Below are 15,198 nucleotides of genomic sequence, written 5' to 3'. Positions count from 1 at the left end.
TAACAAGGTCCAAGGCTTATAGATTGAAATTATTGTAGTAATGAAGTAATAAATTGTTACTTCTGCTGATCTGAACAAAATACAAATTTAAAAACCCTGTTTCAGCAAATTTATGGCTGAAGTTGCCTTCCCCAAATTATTGTATTGGGAAATGGATACCAATTTGTGTAACTCTATTCTCACTCCATTTCTTACTTTCAATCATAAAATAAATGCCTGCATATAAACGGGACTTTACAGATGATCTGATTCTTGATTGAAAGGCAAAAAGATTATAATTTTTTAGTTAATTTACTGTTATATTCAATATGAAAATATTTACTACAAACTAACAAAGCATTTACCAAAAAGAAAAAACTAAATATCATTGAAAATTATCGTGAAGACGCATACCTAACATATAAGGCATTATTTATTTTGACTTAAAATTTTATAATTGTATCTTACAAAAAATGCTTTATAAATTTGAATTTAAATCCTTATATATTATAACAGATTCTTATACAAAACCAAATAACATCAAATATATTGAAATTCTAGATGTAGCTCCCAAAGCACATATTGAAGTAGAATCACTCTAACAGATAGAATAAAATATACACCAAATATTGAGATTCTGAAGTGACCTCTATTGTGTAGTATTTAGCTCCAACTGAATTTTAAAAGTGACTTTCAAAGCACGTATAAACGTAGCTTTAGTAAGATTTTAGGAACGGCTCCTAAAGCACAGATAGAATTTGAATCATAATAGATATTGAGATTCTAAAAATGATTTTCATCATGTAATATGTAGCTCTAGAAGGATTTTAGAAGTAGCTTCTATGAATATAGCACTTGACTTCCATTCGATTGGTAATCTAACTTTGATACAATTTATGGAGATCTATACCCAATATGTAAAATGTTATCTTTTTTAATTTAAAAATCTTATAATTTTATCTTACAAAAATATCATACAAATTTAAATTTAAATTTTTACTTATATATAATAACAAATTCTAAAAATCTTCCCACATGAGATTAGATATCACAATTATCCACTCTGCCAACTTGGAAGAGTAAAAAATAATATCTATATTTAATAAAATTAAATTCAAAATTAAATTAAATTAATTTATATAATTATAATTATTTTAATTTTATCTTATCTAACTTCCTAAAAAATTCAATGAAATGAATACCTTGCATTTTACTACTTCCCATTTCCATTGTTTTGCACCTACCCAGACAGCAAAGAGTCAAGACAGGACGTACCCAAAATTATCAAACCTGCCCCGTAAGCAAATACCTACCATTAATCCAATTCTTCAAAATTGAAACCCCACCCTCCACAATCACCCAAAAAAAAACAAAAAAACAAAAAGCCACCCACCACCCGGCAGGCACCAAGTCATAAGTTCACCAACCTGTCTTAGATTAACCCCAAATGCATCTTTTTCCCCTGAAAAAACCAAAAGTCCCCAGTGTAACGGTATTGCCTATTGGTGTCTCAAATGCCTTTTCTTTGTTTTAGAAAATCTGAATAGGCTTCTGTCCTCCTCGTGAATTGGGTCCCCCCCCCCCCCTCCCAACCCTCACTCTCCTTCTCTCTTTGCTTTTGTCTGTAAGCTATAACATGTTCTGGGGCACTGTAAGAAAAAGACTCAAAACCAAACTCAACCTTGGGTTTATCAAAAATTTTTAAAAAAAAACTTTCAAGCTTATCTTATTCCTAGTTTCTTACCCTCACTATTTCAATTTTGAAAGCCGTTTAATCCCTCCTTCGTTTCATTTACAATGCCATGTTAAGTTAAGCCCGCGTCTTACTCTCTTTTCTTTGACTACCTCGGTCATACCCAACATTTCCCTTGACCAACAACCTCAATTCTTTTTACCCTGTTTTCTTTCAGACATTTCATCCAACAGTTTTCTCATTTCTTTTCTCTCAGACATGGATGAACAGCCCCAAAAAAATGTAGAGCTTGAAACTTTTCCCATCACCAACACTCTCAAAGACCTTTGCTTGAATAATAACATTGCTAGCATTTCTGGGTCTGATTCTAGTGTTAGTTCTAGCAATAATGGAAGCAGTAGTAGTAGTAGTTTTCAAGATGTCAACTTCAATAAGAATAGTGTTAGTATCAGTTTGTGTAGTAGTATTTCGGGGTCAACAAATAAAATTAGTGTTAGTAGGGATGCTGATTCTGTTCCTACTGACTGTGAAGAGAGTGAAAAGAGTAGTCTTGATGCAAATGAATGTAGTAGTTTTAGGAGTTTTTGTCCATCAAAACCTCATAAAGGAAATGATATTAGATGGGATGCAATGCAGTATGTCAAGGGTAAAGATGGGAACTTGGGGTTACCTCATTTTAGGTTGTTGAAAAAGTTGGGGTGTGGAGATATAGGGAGTGTTTATTTAGCTGAGTTAAGAGGGATGGGATGTTTGTTTGCAATGAAGGTTATGGATAAAGGGATGTTAGCTGGGAGGAAGAAATTGATGAGAGCACAAACCGAGAGAGAAATTTTGAGTTTGTTAGATCATCCATTTTTACCAACCCTTTATTCACATTTTGAGACTGAGAAGTTTTCTTGCTTGTTGATGGAGTTTTGCAGTGGTGGGGATCTTCATATACTCCGGCAACGCCAGCCGGGCAAGCATTTCCCAGAACCGGCAGCACGGTTGGTTTCTAACCTTTGAAGGTTTAATATGTTTAATTTTAGGTTGCTAGCTTGGCCACCTTTTGTCCTCAGCTTGGCTGCTTCTTGTCCTTGATGAAAAAAAAAAAGTAATAGCACTAGTCAGGGAAATATTATTAAGGTATTGCCTTGAAAAGAGGAGAAGTGAAACAGAATTTCTTCTTGATTATGTCTTGGTGTTCAGGACTTCTGATATAAAGGTGTTTGGATAATTTGTGCTGAACCAGAGTTTGGGAGGATTATCCATGGATAGAAAATAGTTAGCTTCAATTTTTAATTCAGCTTTTGTTCTTCATGGTAATTGTTCTGTGGATGCAAGATCAAAGTACCTCCTTCCACCCTCACTGCAGAGTGTATCCTTTTCTCTGGAGAAGATGCATCAAAAGTATGGAGCTAATTTACTTTTCAAACCATCTTCCTGCTTCTAGTACCGACAGTGTCCTTGGAGTATTCAAGACAGCTGCTAATTCTGTTCACATGATTTCTAAGGGATTCAGTTATCAATTCAAATTTCTAAATGTCCACCATTCTTGGTTAATGTCAAATCTCTCAATATGCTTAGAGAATTATCTCCATAGAAAGTACTCGAGGTTTGGTAAGTTTTCTTATAAAATTTCTATGTTTTTGCAGGTTTTATGCTTCAGAAGTCCTTCTAGCCCTTGAGTACCTACACATGATGGGTGTGGTGTATAGGGATTTAAAGCCTGAAAATGTATTGGTCAGAGAGGATGGCCACATCATGCTATCTGATTTTGATTTGTCATTGCAAAGTTCTGTCAATCCTACTCTTGTGCAGTCCAGTTCCGATCCATCATATAGAATCGCTTCATATTGTATTCAGCCAGCCTGCATTGATCCAGCCTGCAAACTACCGGTATGTGTAGAGCCTGCTTGTTTGCAGCCATCTTGCTTTAAGCCTCGGTTTCTTAGTTCCAAAACAGCGAAGGTGAAAAGTGTAAGAACAAATTTGGTGAATTCAGATACATTTCCCGTACTTATTGCAGAGCCAACTAATGCCCGCTCCATGTCATTTGTTGGGACCCATGAATATTTAGCTCCTGAGATAATAAGAGGCGATGGTCATGGGAGTGCTGTTGATTGGTGGACATTTGGTATTTTCTTGTATGAATTACTGCTGGGAAGGACTCCATTTAAAGGCAATGGCAATCGGGAGACATTATTCAATGTGGTTGGTCAGTCCATAAAATTTTCAGAGGGATCTTCTATCAGTTTTGCCGCAAAGGATTTAATCCGCGGTCTGCTTGTGAAGGACCCCCGACAGAGACTAGGGTTCAAAAGAGGTGCCACAGAGATCAAGCAGCATCCTTTCTTTGAAAGTGTTAATTGGGCTCTTATCCGCGGTACACATCCTCCAGAAGTCCCTAAACCTATTGATATCTCATTTCTAAGTCAAGCATTTAAGTCATCCTTGCCTCCAAATGATAAGGGAGCCACAGACTTAGACAGGTCATCTGGTCCATACTTAGATTTTGAATTTTTCTGAATTTTGGCGGGAACCTATAGAGGTTTTTCTTGAGTTGGTTAGTTAGATTGTTGATGTGTATTCATGTTCTCAATGAAATCTTATCTCCTTTGCCAGATTACTTGCCTTGTCCATCTAAAGTAAATGTCTTACTGCTGTGATTCCTACAGTTGCTATCCAGCAACAATTGGCGTATAATGAATGGGGGGGACAATAAGCCACCCGAACCATGAATTCCTTTTTAATTACTTAAAGAGAGGACAAAAATGTAAGCAACTTTAGCTGTAACTTGTCTTTCATTCCCCTCTTTTATGTCTTTAGCATTGAAGAGTCTCATATGGTGGACCTCCAATGGTGGGGCTTAAGCCCTTTTCATGTCATCCCTTTTCCATATTCACTCCTGGTCGAAAACCTGGAATCACCCAGTTATTCTCTAAAGCTTTATCTGCAAATGAACTTTTGCTAAAGAAACTGAAACTAGACAAGTCATAGTAAGGGCTTGGTTGCGTAAAACTGTCGATGCATCTAGCAATGAGGAAATGTTGTGTCACTTTCCTATTGATTTTTGTCTCCTAAATTTGCTTTTAACTTTATGTGTCTCTCCTTGCTTGAATTGCTTCCAGGATTGCTTTATTTACCCAGGAAAAGAACTTTATTCTTTTGCAGTCACCAGGCTTTTGTATTTTTAATTCTTCTTGTAGATGATCCTCTACAACTTTCATCTTTGTGTTTTTTTTTTTCTTTTCTCAACCGACTGTTACTGAATAGAGAGGCTTGATCCTGACAGAATTTAAACATAGAGAAACTACAAAGCTTTTGAATTGTTCTCAAGATTTGATGCCCTGAATCATGGGGTACATACATTAAAGAACTGCTCTTAGAGCACTTAAATGTTGTTTAATGTCAATTTTATAATTTGGTTTTAACAAGCGATGGTTCATTCAAAGCATCTCACTCTGTATGACTTCTTGGGTATAGAAACACACACCAAAAGTATTTGGTGGTTCATCAAATTAATTTGTTTAAGTTGACATTGATTATCTTGAAAGTAAATTTGATAATTTTATGAGTTCATACATATTTAAAATATTAAAATTATTATGTCAAATTCATATGAACACATTAAATATAAAATAAATTTTTTATTTTTGTTAAATTTATATATAATTTTTTAATTGAAATTTTAAATTATGTCATTTTTCTTTGTATTATTTTCATATTATATATTCATTTTGTGTTTAAAAATATCAGTTCTATTTCAAAATTTAAATTGATTGCGATAATTTTTGAAGTTGACATTAAATTAATTAGTTTAAATTTATTTTTCTATATATTTTTTTAATTTTGGCGTTGAGATTATTGTGATCAAAACATTGTTTTTATTAAACGTCAATTAAAAAAGCATGTATTCCAAGTTATTCACCATTGAGCACAACGCCCAATTTGATGGATCAGCATTTTACTTTCTCTATTTCTCCATCTAAGTCCCTCTGTTTTTTTCCCTAGAAAGTGATGGAAAATAGCCATGTGGCTACCACATGGTACTGAATAATTCTCTTGTTTTTTTTTTCTTTTTTCTCTCAATACAAAGTCTAAAAAAGTGATGTAACCAATTACGTGTTATTGAATAGATTCATCAATTTAAAATACAACATGCTAACACGATATTAAAACGATACGAAAAAAATACAAAAGTTATATAATTTAAAATTTTAACAAAAGTCATATATGAGTTTAACAAAATAAAAAAATGAATCTTGTATTTGTGTAATATAAATTATGGTATGTAATTTATACGTAAAATACAATATGAATACATAAATTATTAATATTTTATATGATACAAATAGACAAATTACCAAATTTATTATTAAGTAATATTGCATGATACATACCAACCCCCCCCCCCCCCTTTTTTTTATCCTACTAACAAAGGGAAGGCTTAAAAATTGGAATGAAGAAAAAGGGAAGATGTAGAAAAAGTAAGAAAAGGGAAAGCAAATATTTGGATTATAATTAAATTTTACAATGAAAAAATATGGATTGAATTACTATCTTAAGATTGAATATCAACTAGAATTATCCTCCCTGAAAAAAAAATTAATAAAGAGAAATATAGAAAAATTCCTAACAGATATAGATTGGTTTGATCAATGGTCTAATAAATTAAAGAAACCTATATTATATTTCTTACCAAGAAGTTAGCATTTCAAAAACATTTAGAAAGTGTATTAAAATACTTTTAACCCAAAGCCTAACATCTGAATAAAAAAAATAAAACTACTAAAATATATAAGAAGTTTATGAATGATATAAGTTCGATGCGTTAACAATCGGGTGATTTATTAGTAAAATGTTAAATTTTTAATTTTAGTGATTATAGATATAATCTCTTATAACTTCAAGCACAAAAAATATATTGTTGTAGTGGCTTAAATAAATATTTAACATAAATGAAGAATAATCATTCTATATATATATATATATATATATATATATATATATATATGAATGTGAAGTGTATAAATTTAACTAAGTTCTTATCTTATTTTGCCAAAAGTGAGAAATAAATTTAAAAAGTAGCATTAATGAATTGAGATAATATGTACTGTAGTCAAATAAACACAAATTAACTTACTTGTAGAGTTTTGCTAGAAAAAAAAAAAGAAACTCTCCTTTATATATTTACATTTTAAAAAAATTAATGCAATAGTAATGTACAAAATGAAGAATATTTATTTGACAAACTAGCCATTTGAAAAAAGTAAGGCCAAGATTTGTTGAATCGATAAAAAATTGAATATTTTACTTATAAAGTATAGGTTTGATTCTCATTGTTAACAATTTCTTTAATAAATAATTTGTAAATTTAATATAAAATTTTTTTAGAAACCTACGGTCATGGTAGCTTTAAGGAAATAGTCTATTCTCACCTAATTTTTTTTTATAGAAGAAAAAATAGAGTTGATTGAACTTTGCTCCAATTTTGTCTTCTTGATAACGTACAAATATATTTTTTCAGCAATCATTGTTGCCTCTTTTTTAACTACAAGACTTGAAAAAGAAAAAACTGAAAAAAAAATCTAATCGTTCTTTCCAAAGAATTTTGTTCGGAAATCTCGACGCCACCAACCATTTTGTTCTTCACTTTATAACTTTTCTATACATACATACATATATATATAAAACTCAAAGCAAACCTCAAAACCAAGTGAACTTCAAAAAAATAAAAAGAAAAAAAAATTGTTCTAAAAGCCTAACAATGGCAGAAGCTAAACAAAACCCTACTTCATTTTTTCCGAACATTGCTCAATGTGCATCAACTGGGCGTGAAAAACACACGGTGGTCACCGACATGGATGGAACCCTACTAAGAGGACGAAGCTCTTTCCCTTACTTTGCATTAGTTGCCTTTGAAGCTGGTGGCATATTTAGGCTTCTCTTCTTGCTATTAGCTTCCCCTATTGCTGGAATCCTTTACTACTTTATCTCCGAATCAGCCGGTATTCGGGTTCTGATTTTCACAACCTTTGTAGGAATGAAAGTGTCCGATATTGAATCCGTGGCTCGAGCTGTTTTGCCTAAGTTTTACTCGAGTGATTTGCATCCGGAGACATTGAGGGTGTTCTCTTCATGTGGGAAAAGATGTGTTCTTACGGCCAACCCTAGGGTTATGGTGGAGCCATTTATTAAGGATTTTTTGGGAGCTGATATGGTTATTGGAACTGAAATTCATGTGCTTGGAGGTAGAGCAACTGGTTTGGTGGAGAGTCCAGGGATTCTTGTAGGAATCAATAAGGCTGATGCACTTGAGAAAGCATTTAAGAATGAGCCTATGCCAGATATTGCTTTAGGCGATCGAAAGACTGATTTTCCTTTCATGAAATTGTGCCAGGTTTGCCATCTAACACTTTTCATGCTAGAATTAAATATCCTATAATACATGCTTTATAATTTGAATTCTAATTACAAAAATTAATTATAATTTTATAAAATATTGATTCAAAATGAATTATAAATTTAATTATATCTTTTAAGATTGATACATAAATTGCTTGTTTATTATGATTAAACCTATTTATAGGTTGGATCAAGCTCAATCGATTATTCAAAAATCTTGTACAAGACCCAACTTGATGTTAGCCATTAATTATATTAAAAATATATGAAAAATATAAAAATATTATCATTTAAAATATATTTCAGAATTAAAGCAAAAAAATTAATTTTCTTAATAAAATTAAATTTTATGTTGGATCAAGCCGAGTTTAAGTTCCAAAACTCATGTTTAAGACTAACTGATGGAAAAATATAAATTTATGATATACTAATTAGTTTGTACAAGTATAGAATCAACTCTAATTAATTTAATGATTTAAACTTTAAACTCTAAATCATTTAATCTTATCGTGTATGGGATATACATATTCTTTTCCAAATCTTGATTAAACCTTATAAAAAAAATGGGTATTTAATGATAGTTTTTTAATAGTTTTTTTAACAAACGCCGTTAAATTTTGTATTTTTAAAAAATTAATGGTATTTTTATCGAAAATGTCACTAAATATACATATAATGTCATTTGTAATATAAAACGTCACTAATAAGTAGCATTTAACTATAATTTCTATTGAAAATGAAAATTATAATATTCATATATTTCTTTATTTAAAATAACTTGGGAGATTACTATAATGAATGATTTGCTAGTGATGAAAATTTTAATTTCGTTTGTAGGAAAGTTATGTGGTTCTAGCAAAGCCTGAGTTTGAACCGGTAACCCTTGACAAACTGCCAAAACCAATTGTTTTCCATGATGGTCGGCTTGTTCAAAAACCAACCCCATTCATGGCACTTCTCATCATTCTTTGGATCCCAGTCGGCTTCCTCCTTGCCTGCCTCCGCATCGCCGCCGGCTCCCTCCTCCCCATGCCATTAGTCTATTATGCCTTTTGGGCACTTGGTGTAAGAGTTTACATCAAAGGGACTCCACCCCCTCCAGCTAAAAAATCAATAGGTCAAACTGGAGTCCTTTTCATTTGCTCTCATAGAACCCTACTTGACCCCATCTTCCTCTCCACCGCTTTAGGCCGTCCAATCCCTGCCGTGACATACTCTTTATCGCGTTTATCCGAAGTTATCTCCCCTATCAAGACCGTTCGTCTTAATCGTGATCGAGCCAAGGATGCTTCCATGATCAAAAAATTATTAGAAGAAGGTGACCTAGTCATATGCCCCGAAGGAACAACATGTAGGGAACCATTTTTACTAAGGTTTTCAGCCTTATTCGCTGAATTAACCGATGAACTTGTTCCGGTAGCTATGCTGAATCGGATGAGCATGTTCCATGGAACAACAGCTAGGGGTTGGAAAGGGATGGACCCCTTTTACTTCTTCATGAACCCTAGCCCTGCGTATGAAGTAACATTCTTGAACAAGTTGCCCTATGAATTAACTTGTAGTGCTGGGAAATCAAGCCATGAAGTAGCCAATTACATTCAAAGAATGATTGCTTCAAGCTTATCATATGAATGCACAAGTTTCACTAGGAAAGATAAGTACAGAGCCTTGGCTGGAAATGATGGAACTGTGGTGGAAAAACCCAAGCTTTCTCCTAATAAAGTCATGGGGTGCTAGAAAACTTTATTCACTAATTAGGTTTCCTTTCTTAGGTTTTTTCTGCTGAATGTGAGATATTTTGCCCCATTGTAATATTTTGGTATGTATACTAATTATAAAATTCCTGATTTGGTGTCATTTTAAGTGACACCAATTCAATTGGAAAAATGACAAAAAAGATAAATTATATAATAAAAATATATATTAATATAGTTATAATGGTAATTTCATTTTTAAATAAAATGAGAATCCGGATTTTAAAATTCGCTTATCTACTTCTACCTTTTTATTTATCTTAAAAACATAAGCGTAGTTATTTTACTTTATTTCTTTTTATAAGGTTTTAATTTATAAGAAGGATGGAAAGAGAAAATGATGAAAATTTTGTTAATATAATAATTAAAATTTATAATCATTTTTTTACTTTGTAATTTAATTATTAAATTAATAAGTTTTTCGTCTCGTCTATTTCTTTTATTTTTACCAAAAAAAAACCTTAAGATATCAGTAAAATCTTTTTTTTTAATTTTTTAATATTTATTTAAGTAATCATTTTTATCTATTTCACCCAATTAGTGGGTATTTATTACTTAAAATATGCCTTGAAATAATAATAGTTGAGCAGCTTGGTTTATACCGCATAGGAATGGTGAAGAACGAGAAATAGTATTTAAGAGATGGATTATAACTTAGAAGATTAAAGATGGTAATTGGTGATAAATTCAAGTTTATAAAATCAATGTGAGGAATGAGAAATTAAAGAGCAATTTTTTTTTTTTCATTTTAATAACGTGATGATATTGACAGACTCCTTTGGTTTTAATTCTCTTTTTGCAACCTTTTTCCTTTTTTTTTTTCAATATATTATTTATATATAAAAATGTGAATTTAAAAAATGCAAATAGTAATCGACTTAAATAGCCTTATCAGTTTTTAAATTAACAAATTTATCCTTAAATATATAATTTTCACAAATTGGTTTAAGTTTAATTTAAATTATCTAAAATTAAAAATAGAGTTTATATGAAATTAAATTATTTAAAAATTTAAAATTTTAATTTCAAAAGTGTTAAAAGTGATTGGTTAAAATATTTTTAGTAAATGTTTTTATAAATTTTAATTTAAATGAATCTATATTATTAAACTCTTTTTTTATAATAAAAGATAGACTAACATACCCTTAATGAAATTTTAATTTAAAAAATGTTAAATATGATCGATTAAAATATCATTAGTACTTTTTTTTTATAAATTTTAATTTAAATGATTTTTTTATTATTATACTCATTTTTTATATAAATATAATGATTTTTCACATCAAATGAAAACACAAATAGAACGAGATCAAAACTTAGTGTGCATAGGAATAAGATAATTATATAGAGTTTGTTTATTTAGTTGTTATAAAAACAATTATATATGTAGCTTATGTTGATAAATAAATTCATTAAAAATAATCATAATTAAATCATTAAAACATTTTTATTTTTTTATTTTTTTCTTGTCAATTTTTTGTTTTAATATATATTAACTATATATGTATGTTAATAATTTTATTATTTATATGTTTTATGAGTTAATCATTTTATCATTGATAATATAATTAAATCATTTTAGTTCTTTGAAAAAAAATTTAACGTATGTAGACATCAAATTTTGTTTGGGTTTTTCGGATTAGGCCTCAGTTTTTAATTTTGTTTAATTTTATTAAAATTAATAATTAAATATTAAATATAATAATAATTAAAAAAAGAGAAGGAGACATCATTAGCATCTTATTCCAGCTACACCAGAATCCTGAGCCACACTTACTCCAAACAACCCCCTAAGAACCTATAGCCCTTGAACCCATACCTTAAGTCATCTACCTAGCTGTAATTGCCACCATCCCCTAGTAGCGGGGATTGCAACCGAAAACATGGGGGCTTGTCCCTATTCATGCCTTATAAAGAGATCTAAAAAGATGCAGGTTGGACAGAGAGAAAAAAAGGAAAAATCCTACCAAAAAAAAAAACCAAACCAAAAGAAATCTCATCGAGAAAACCACCAAAAAAGAAGAAAAATACAAAAATAAAAAAAAAAGAGAGAAAAGTCTTTGTTAAACTAGAACCAAAAAAAAATAAATTTCAAGCTACCAAAAAGCCAAACACCAAAAAAAAAAAAAACATAGTCCGTTAGAAATGGGGAACCCAACACCATCAATCACACAAAAAATAAAAAACTAAAAAGAGCCAAAAAAATTGGGTGAAATCGAAAGGTTTTGGTTTATATCTAAAGAGATTGGGATCTTTTTGTGGAAAAAGAGGTTGGAAACATAAAGAGGGTGTCGAGAGAAATTTTTGGTGAATTTTTGGGCTTTTCTGGTGATCGACACAGCAGTTGGCAACCATCAGTGACAAAACAGGTGACAAAATAGGCAACGGTTAGCATGACTACCAATGATCTATTTTTGAGATACTGGTTGGCCTTGAGTTTTTTGGTTGAGAAAAGAAAAAGATTTTTTTTTTTGGAAAGGGGAAGGAAACAAGCAAAAAGTTTTTTTAGAGTTTTTATAGTATACAAAAAAGCCAAAATGATCCCATTTAGGCCCTTCAAGATTTGTGTGCTAGCATGAGGTTTGACCTATAACTTGTGCACTTGATCGACTAGGCTCTCTCAGCCCTAGCCTAGCCTATTCAGTTAAATTAATGTTGATCAAAATGTTGACTGGTCTGGTTTAGGTTTTTTTTTAATTTTTTAATATTATTTTTATCATTTTGAATTATTATTATTATTATTATTATTATTTATGCATGTTTAAAATTTTAAATTTGCTAAAATAAATATTTAATTAATTATTTTTAATAATAATAATGAGAATATAAATAAATAAACAAAAAAGTTTAAATTTTTGATATTTTTAAATTAAAATAAAACTTATAAAATAATATAATAAAAAATAACTAAAGATAATAATAATAATAATAACAACAATAAATTTAATAAAAAATAGATATGGAAAAAATTTTAATAAATGTTTAAAAATTATAAAAATTGAGCTTGTTTCGAAAGTTTACTTAGATGTTGAAGATTTTTAGAGATTTCGTATTTTTAAATTTTGAAACTCTAAAATTCAAAACTTTTAGACACCAAACCGTAAAATTCTCCAAACTCTAAAAATTCAAATTTTAAAACCCCAAAACCCTCGAAACCTTAAAATTTCAAAACCCTAAATTTCAAAACTCTAAAATCCAAAACCCTAAACCATAAAACTTAAAACCTTAAAATTTTGAAACATTAAAACCCTCAAAACCCTAAAATTTTAAAACCTTAAATTTTAAAACCCTAAAATCCAAAACCTTAAACTTTAAAATTTAAAACCTTAAAATCATAAACCCTCAAAATCCTAAAATTTCAAAACCTTAAATTTTTAAACCCTAAAATTCAAAATCCCAAAATCAAAATCCTAAAACCCAAAACCCTAAAATCATAAACCTTAAAACATCAAAATCCTAAAACAAAAATCCTAAAACCCAAAATCCTAAAATCTCGAAACCTTTAAATAAGATCCTAAATCTTAAAAATTCACCAAGACCTTAAATTTAACCAAAACCCTAAATTTGACTCGCAACCCTAAATCATCACCTAAAAATCATTCAAACCTTAAAACCTTGACCTAAGCCCTACATAAAACCATCACAAAATTTTAAGGATTCATATGAAAATCTTATATGAAGTAGTATGTCCTCGAATGCCACATGAATGATGGAATATTTAAGAAATTTTATTTCGTTAAGTTTTTCATACGCTTTTTTAACCTGAATAATAATGAGATTAAACACAACAATAAAAAATATCATTAAAAATAGAATCTTAAATATAAATAGTCACACCTAAACTTCGCTTAAATGTTAAAGAATAAAAGTAGTCTTCTTATATCTAAAGGGCCGTTATCTATTGCATTTCATCATCATGCATATCATCTATTGGCATACATACATCTATTTATGATTGTTTGCACTCGTTTCGTAATTTATGACTTTAATTATTGTTTACTACCTGATAGTACCATTTTTTACTTTCAAGCATAAAACGTTTTTAAAAAATGCATACTTTAAAAATGTGAAATTATAAAATAAAACAAAGATAACATTCTAAGGAAAATAATTCCTAGTATTCTGCCTAAACGTTAGAAAGTTACTAACAATTATATTCTATAAAGAGTGTTATTTTCATTTGTAAGGAATGTTATAATAAATCTTAGGTGAAAAGAATTATCTTTAAATTCTGCCTAGATGTTTGAGAGTTTTAACAAAATTTTTTATCAGAAAGAATTTTGCAATATTTTTAAATAAAGACTAATAAAATTGATTTTTTTTTTCAAAAATAAGAGAAATTATTATTAAATTTCAAATCGAAACCATTTTATCCAACCCTGAAGATAAAGCATGATTAATTGGTATCAATTTTCATGACCGCTGTTAGGGTGCTAATCATTCCCTATATGTAATCGACTCCTGAATCCAATTTTATCTTTGTAGATCAAAATTATCTTTTTGATTAACTTTATATTTGTTTTATCGCTTTATTAAAAAGATAAACTTTTGGGTGCCCAATCATACCCTAAAAAAAATTGGTGGCGACTCCCCCATTTTTCTCAATTTTAAAAATTTTTATTTAATGATCCCAAAATCGTTATGATAGTTTGGTGACTCCACTCAAGATTTTAAGAAAGTCAGGCTAAAAATTTTTTTAATTATGCACTATCGAGAATTTTGGATTTAATTGGTTTTATTTGATATTTAATTTAAGTCCATTTGTTTTACTTTTTCAAAAGAAATAAATAAATAAAAATTAATAAGTTGCATGTTAGTAGTTATTACTTTATTTTAATTTTTTTAATTTATGGTTTATTTATTTTATTTTTATTGATATATTGTTTTACACACTTTTGCATATTCACATGCACGCATAAGCTCTAGACTCAGGCTCTGTCCTTATTAAGAGGAAGTAAAGTAATTATGCTCTTATGAGGTGATAACCTCTGTATTTGCTAGCGAAACACTTTCACTTAAACCAAACCATTTTCATTTGTAGCCTGTAATAGATGAAGATTAATGTGCCTTATTAGTCTATAATGGATGATGATATAAAGTTAGATTTGAAAACTTTTAGATGAATAAATTCAGACTCAGCATATCGTGAGCCATAGGGAGCTTGCCTAAGGTAGAGCCATGTCACCTTTTAAAAAATCATCAAAAGTTAGGGCACTGTATTTATTTTATTATTTTGATATTATTTTTATTATTTAAATGGTTGGATTATTGATTCATTTTATGTGTAAAGTTTTTAATTTTGTTATTTACATTATATAAGCATTGTATTTTGAGAGGTGGTATTTATTTTAGGTAAGTTATCAACAAATGAAGTTCTCATTAAGC

At 29.7% G+C, this 15,198-nt stretch overlaps 2 protein-coding genes across 2 annotated transcripts; both read left to right on the top strand.

The window, feature by feature from the left end:
- The first annotated feature begins 1,841 nt into the window (after nucleotides 1-1,841).
- Nucleotides 1,842-4,662, top strand: LOC149513728 (serine/threonine-protein kinase D6PK-like). Its single transcript, XM_089747583.1, has 2 exons — nucleotides 1,842-2,658; nucleotides 3,307-4,662. Exons 1-2 carry the CDS (start codon nucleotides 1,931-1,933, stop codon nucleotides 4,178-4,180), a joined length of 1,602 nt encoding a protein of 533 aa, XP_089603709.1. The 5' UTR covers nucleotides 1,842-1,930; the 3' UTR covers nucleotides 4,181-4,662.
- Nucleotides 4,663-7,229: 2,567 nt separating this feature from the next.
- LOC111300540 (glycerol-3-phosphate acyltransferase RAM2-like) lies at nucleotides 7,230-9,796 on the top strand. The gene is made up of 2 exons (XM_022896169.2): nucleotides 7,230-8,054; nucleotides 8,897-9,796. Exons 1-2 carry the CDS (start codon nucleotides 7,422-7,424, stop codon nucleotides 9,794-9,796), a joined length of 1,533 nt encoding a protein of 510 aa, XP_022751904.2. The 5' UTR covers nucleotides 7,230-7,421.
- Nucleotides 9,797-15,198: the final 5,402 nt, after the last annotated feature.

The sequence above is a fragment of the Durio zibethinus genome, chromosome 18 (assembly GCF_047325235.1).
Source record: "Durio zibethinus cultivar Kanyao isolate XHJ-2024 chromosome 18, ASM4732523v1, whole genome shotgun sequence".
NCBI classification, from domain to species: Eukaryota; Viridiplantae; Streptophyta; class Magnoliopsida; order Malvales; family Malvaceae; genus Durio; species Durio zibethinus.
Note: the sequence above shows the minus strand (reverse complement) of the source record. Positions and strands in the feature narration are given on the sequence as shown.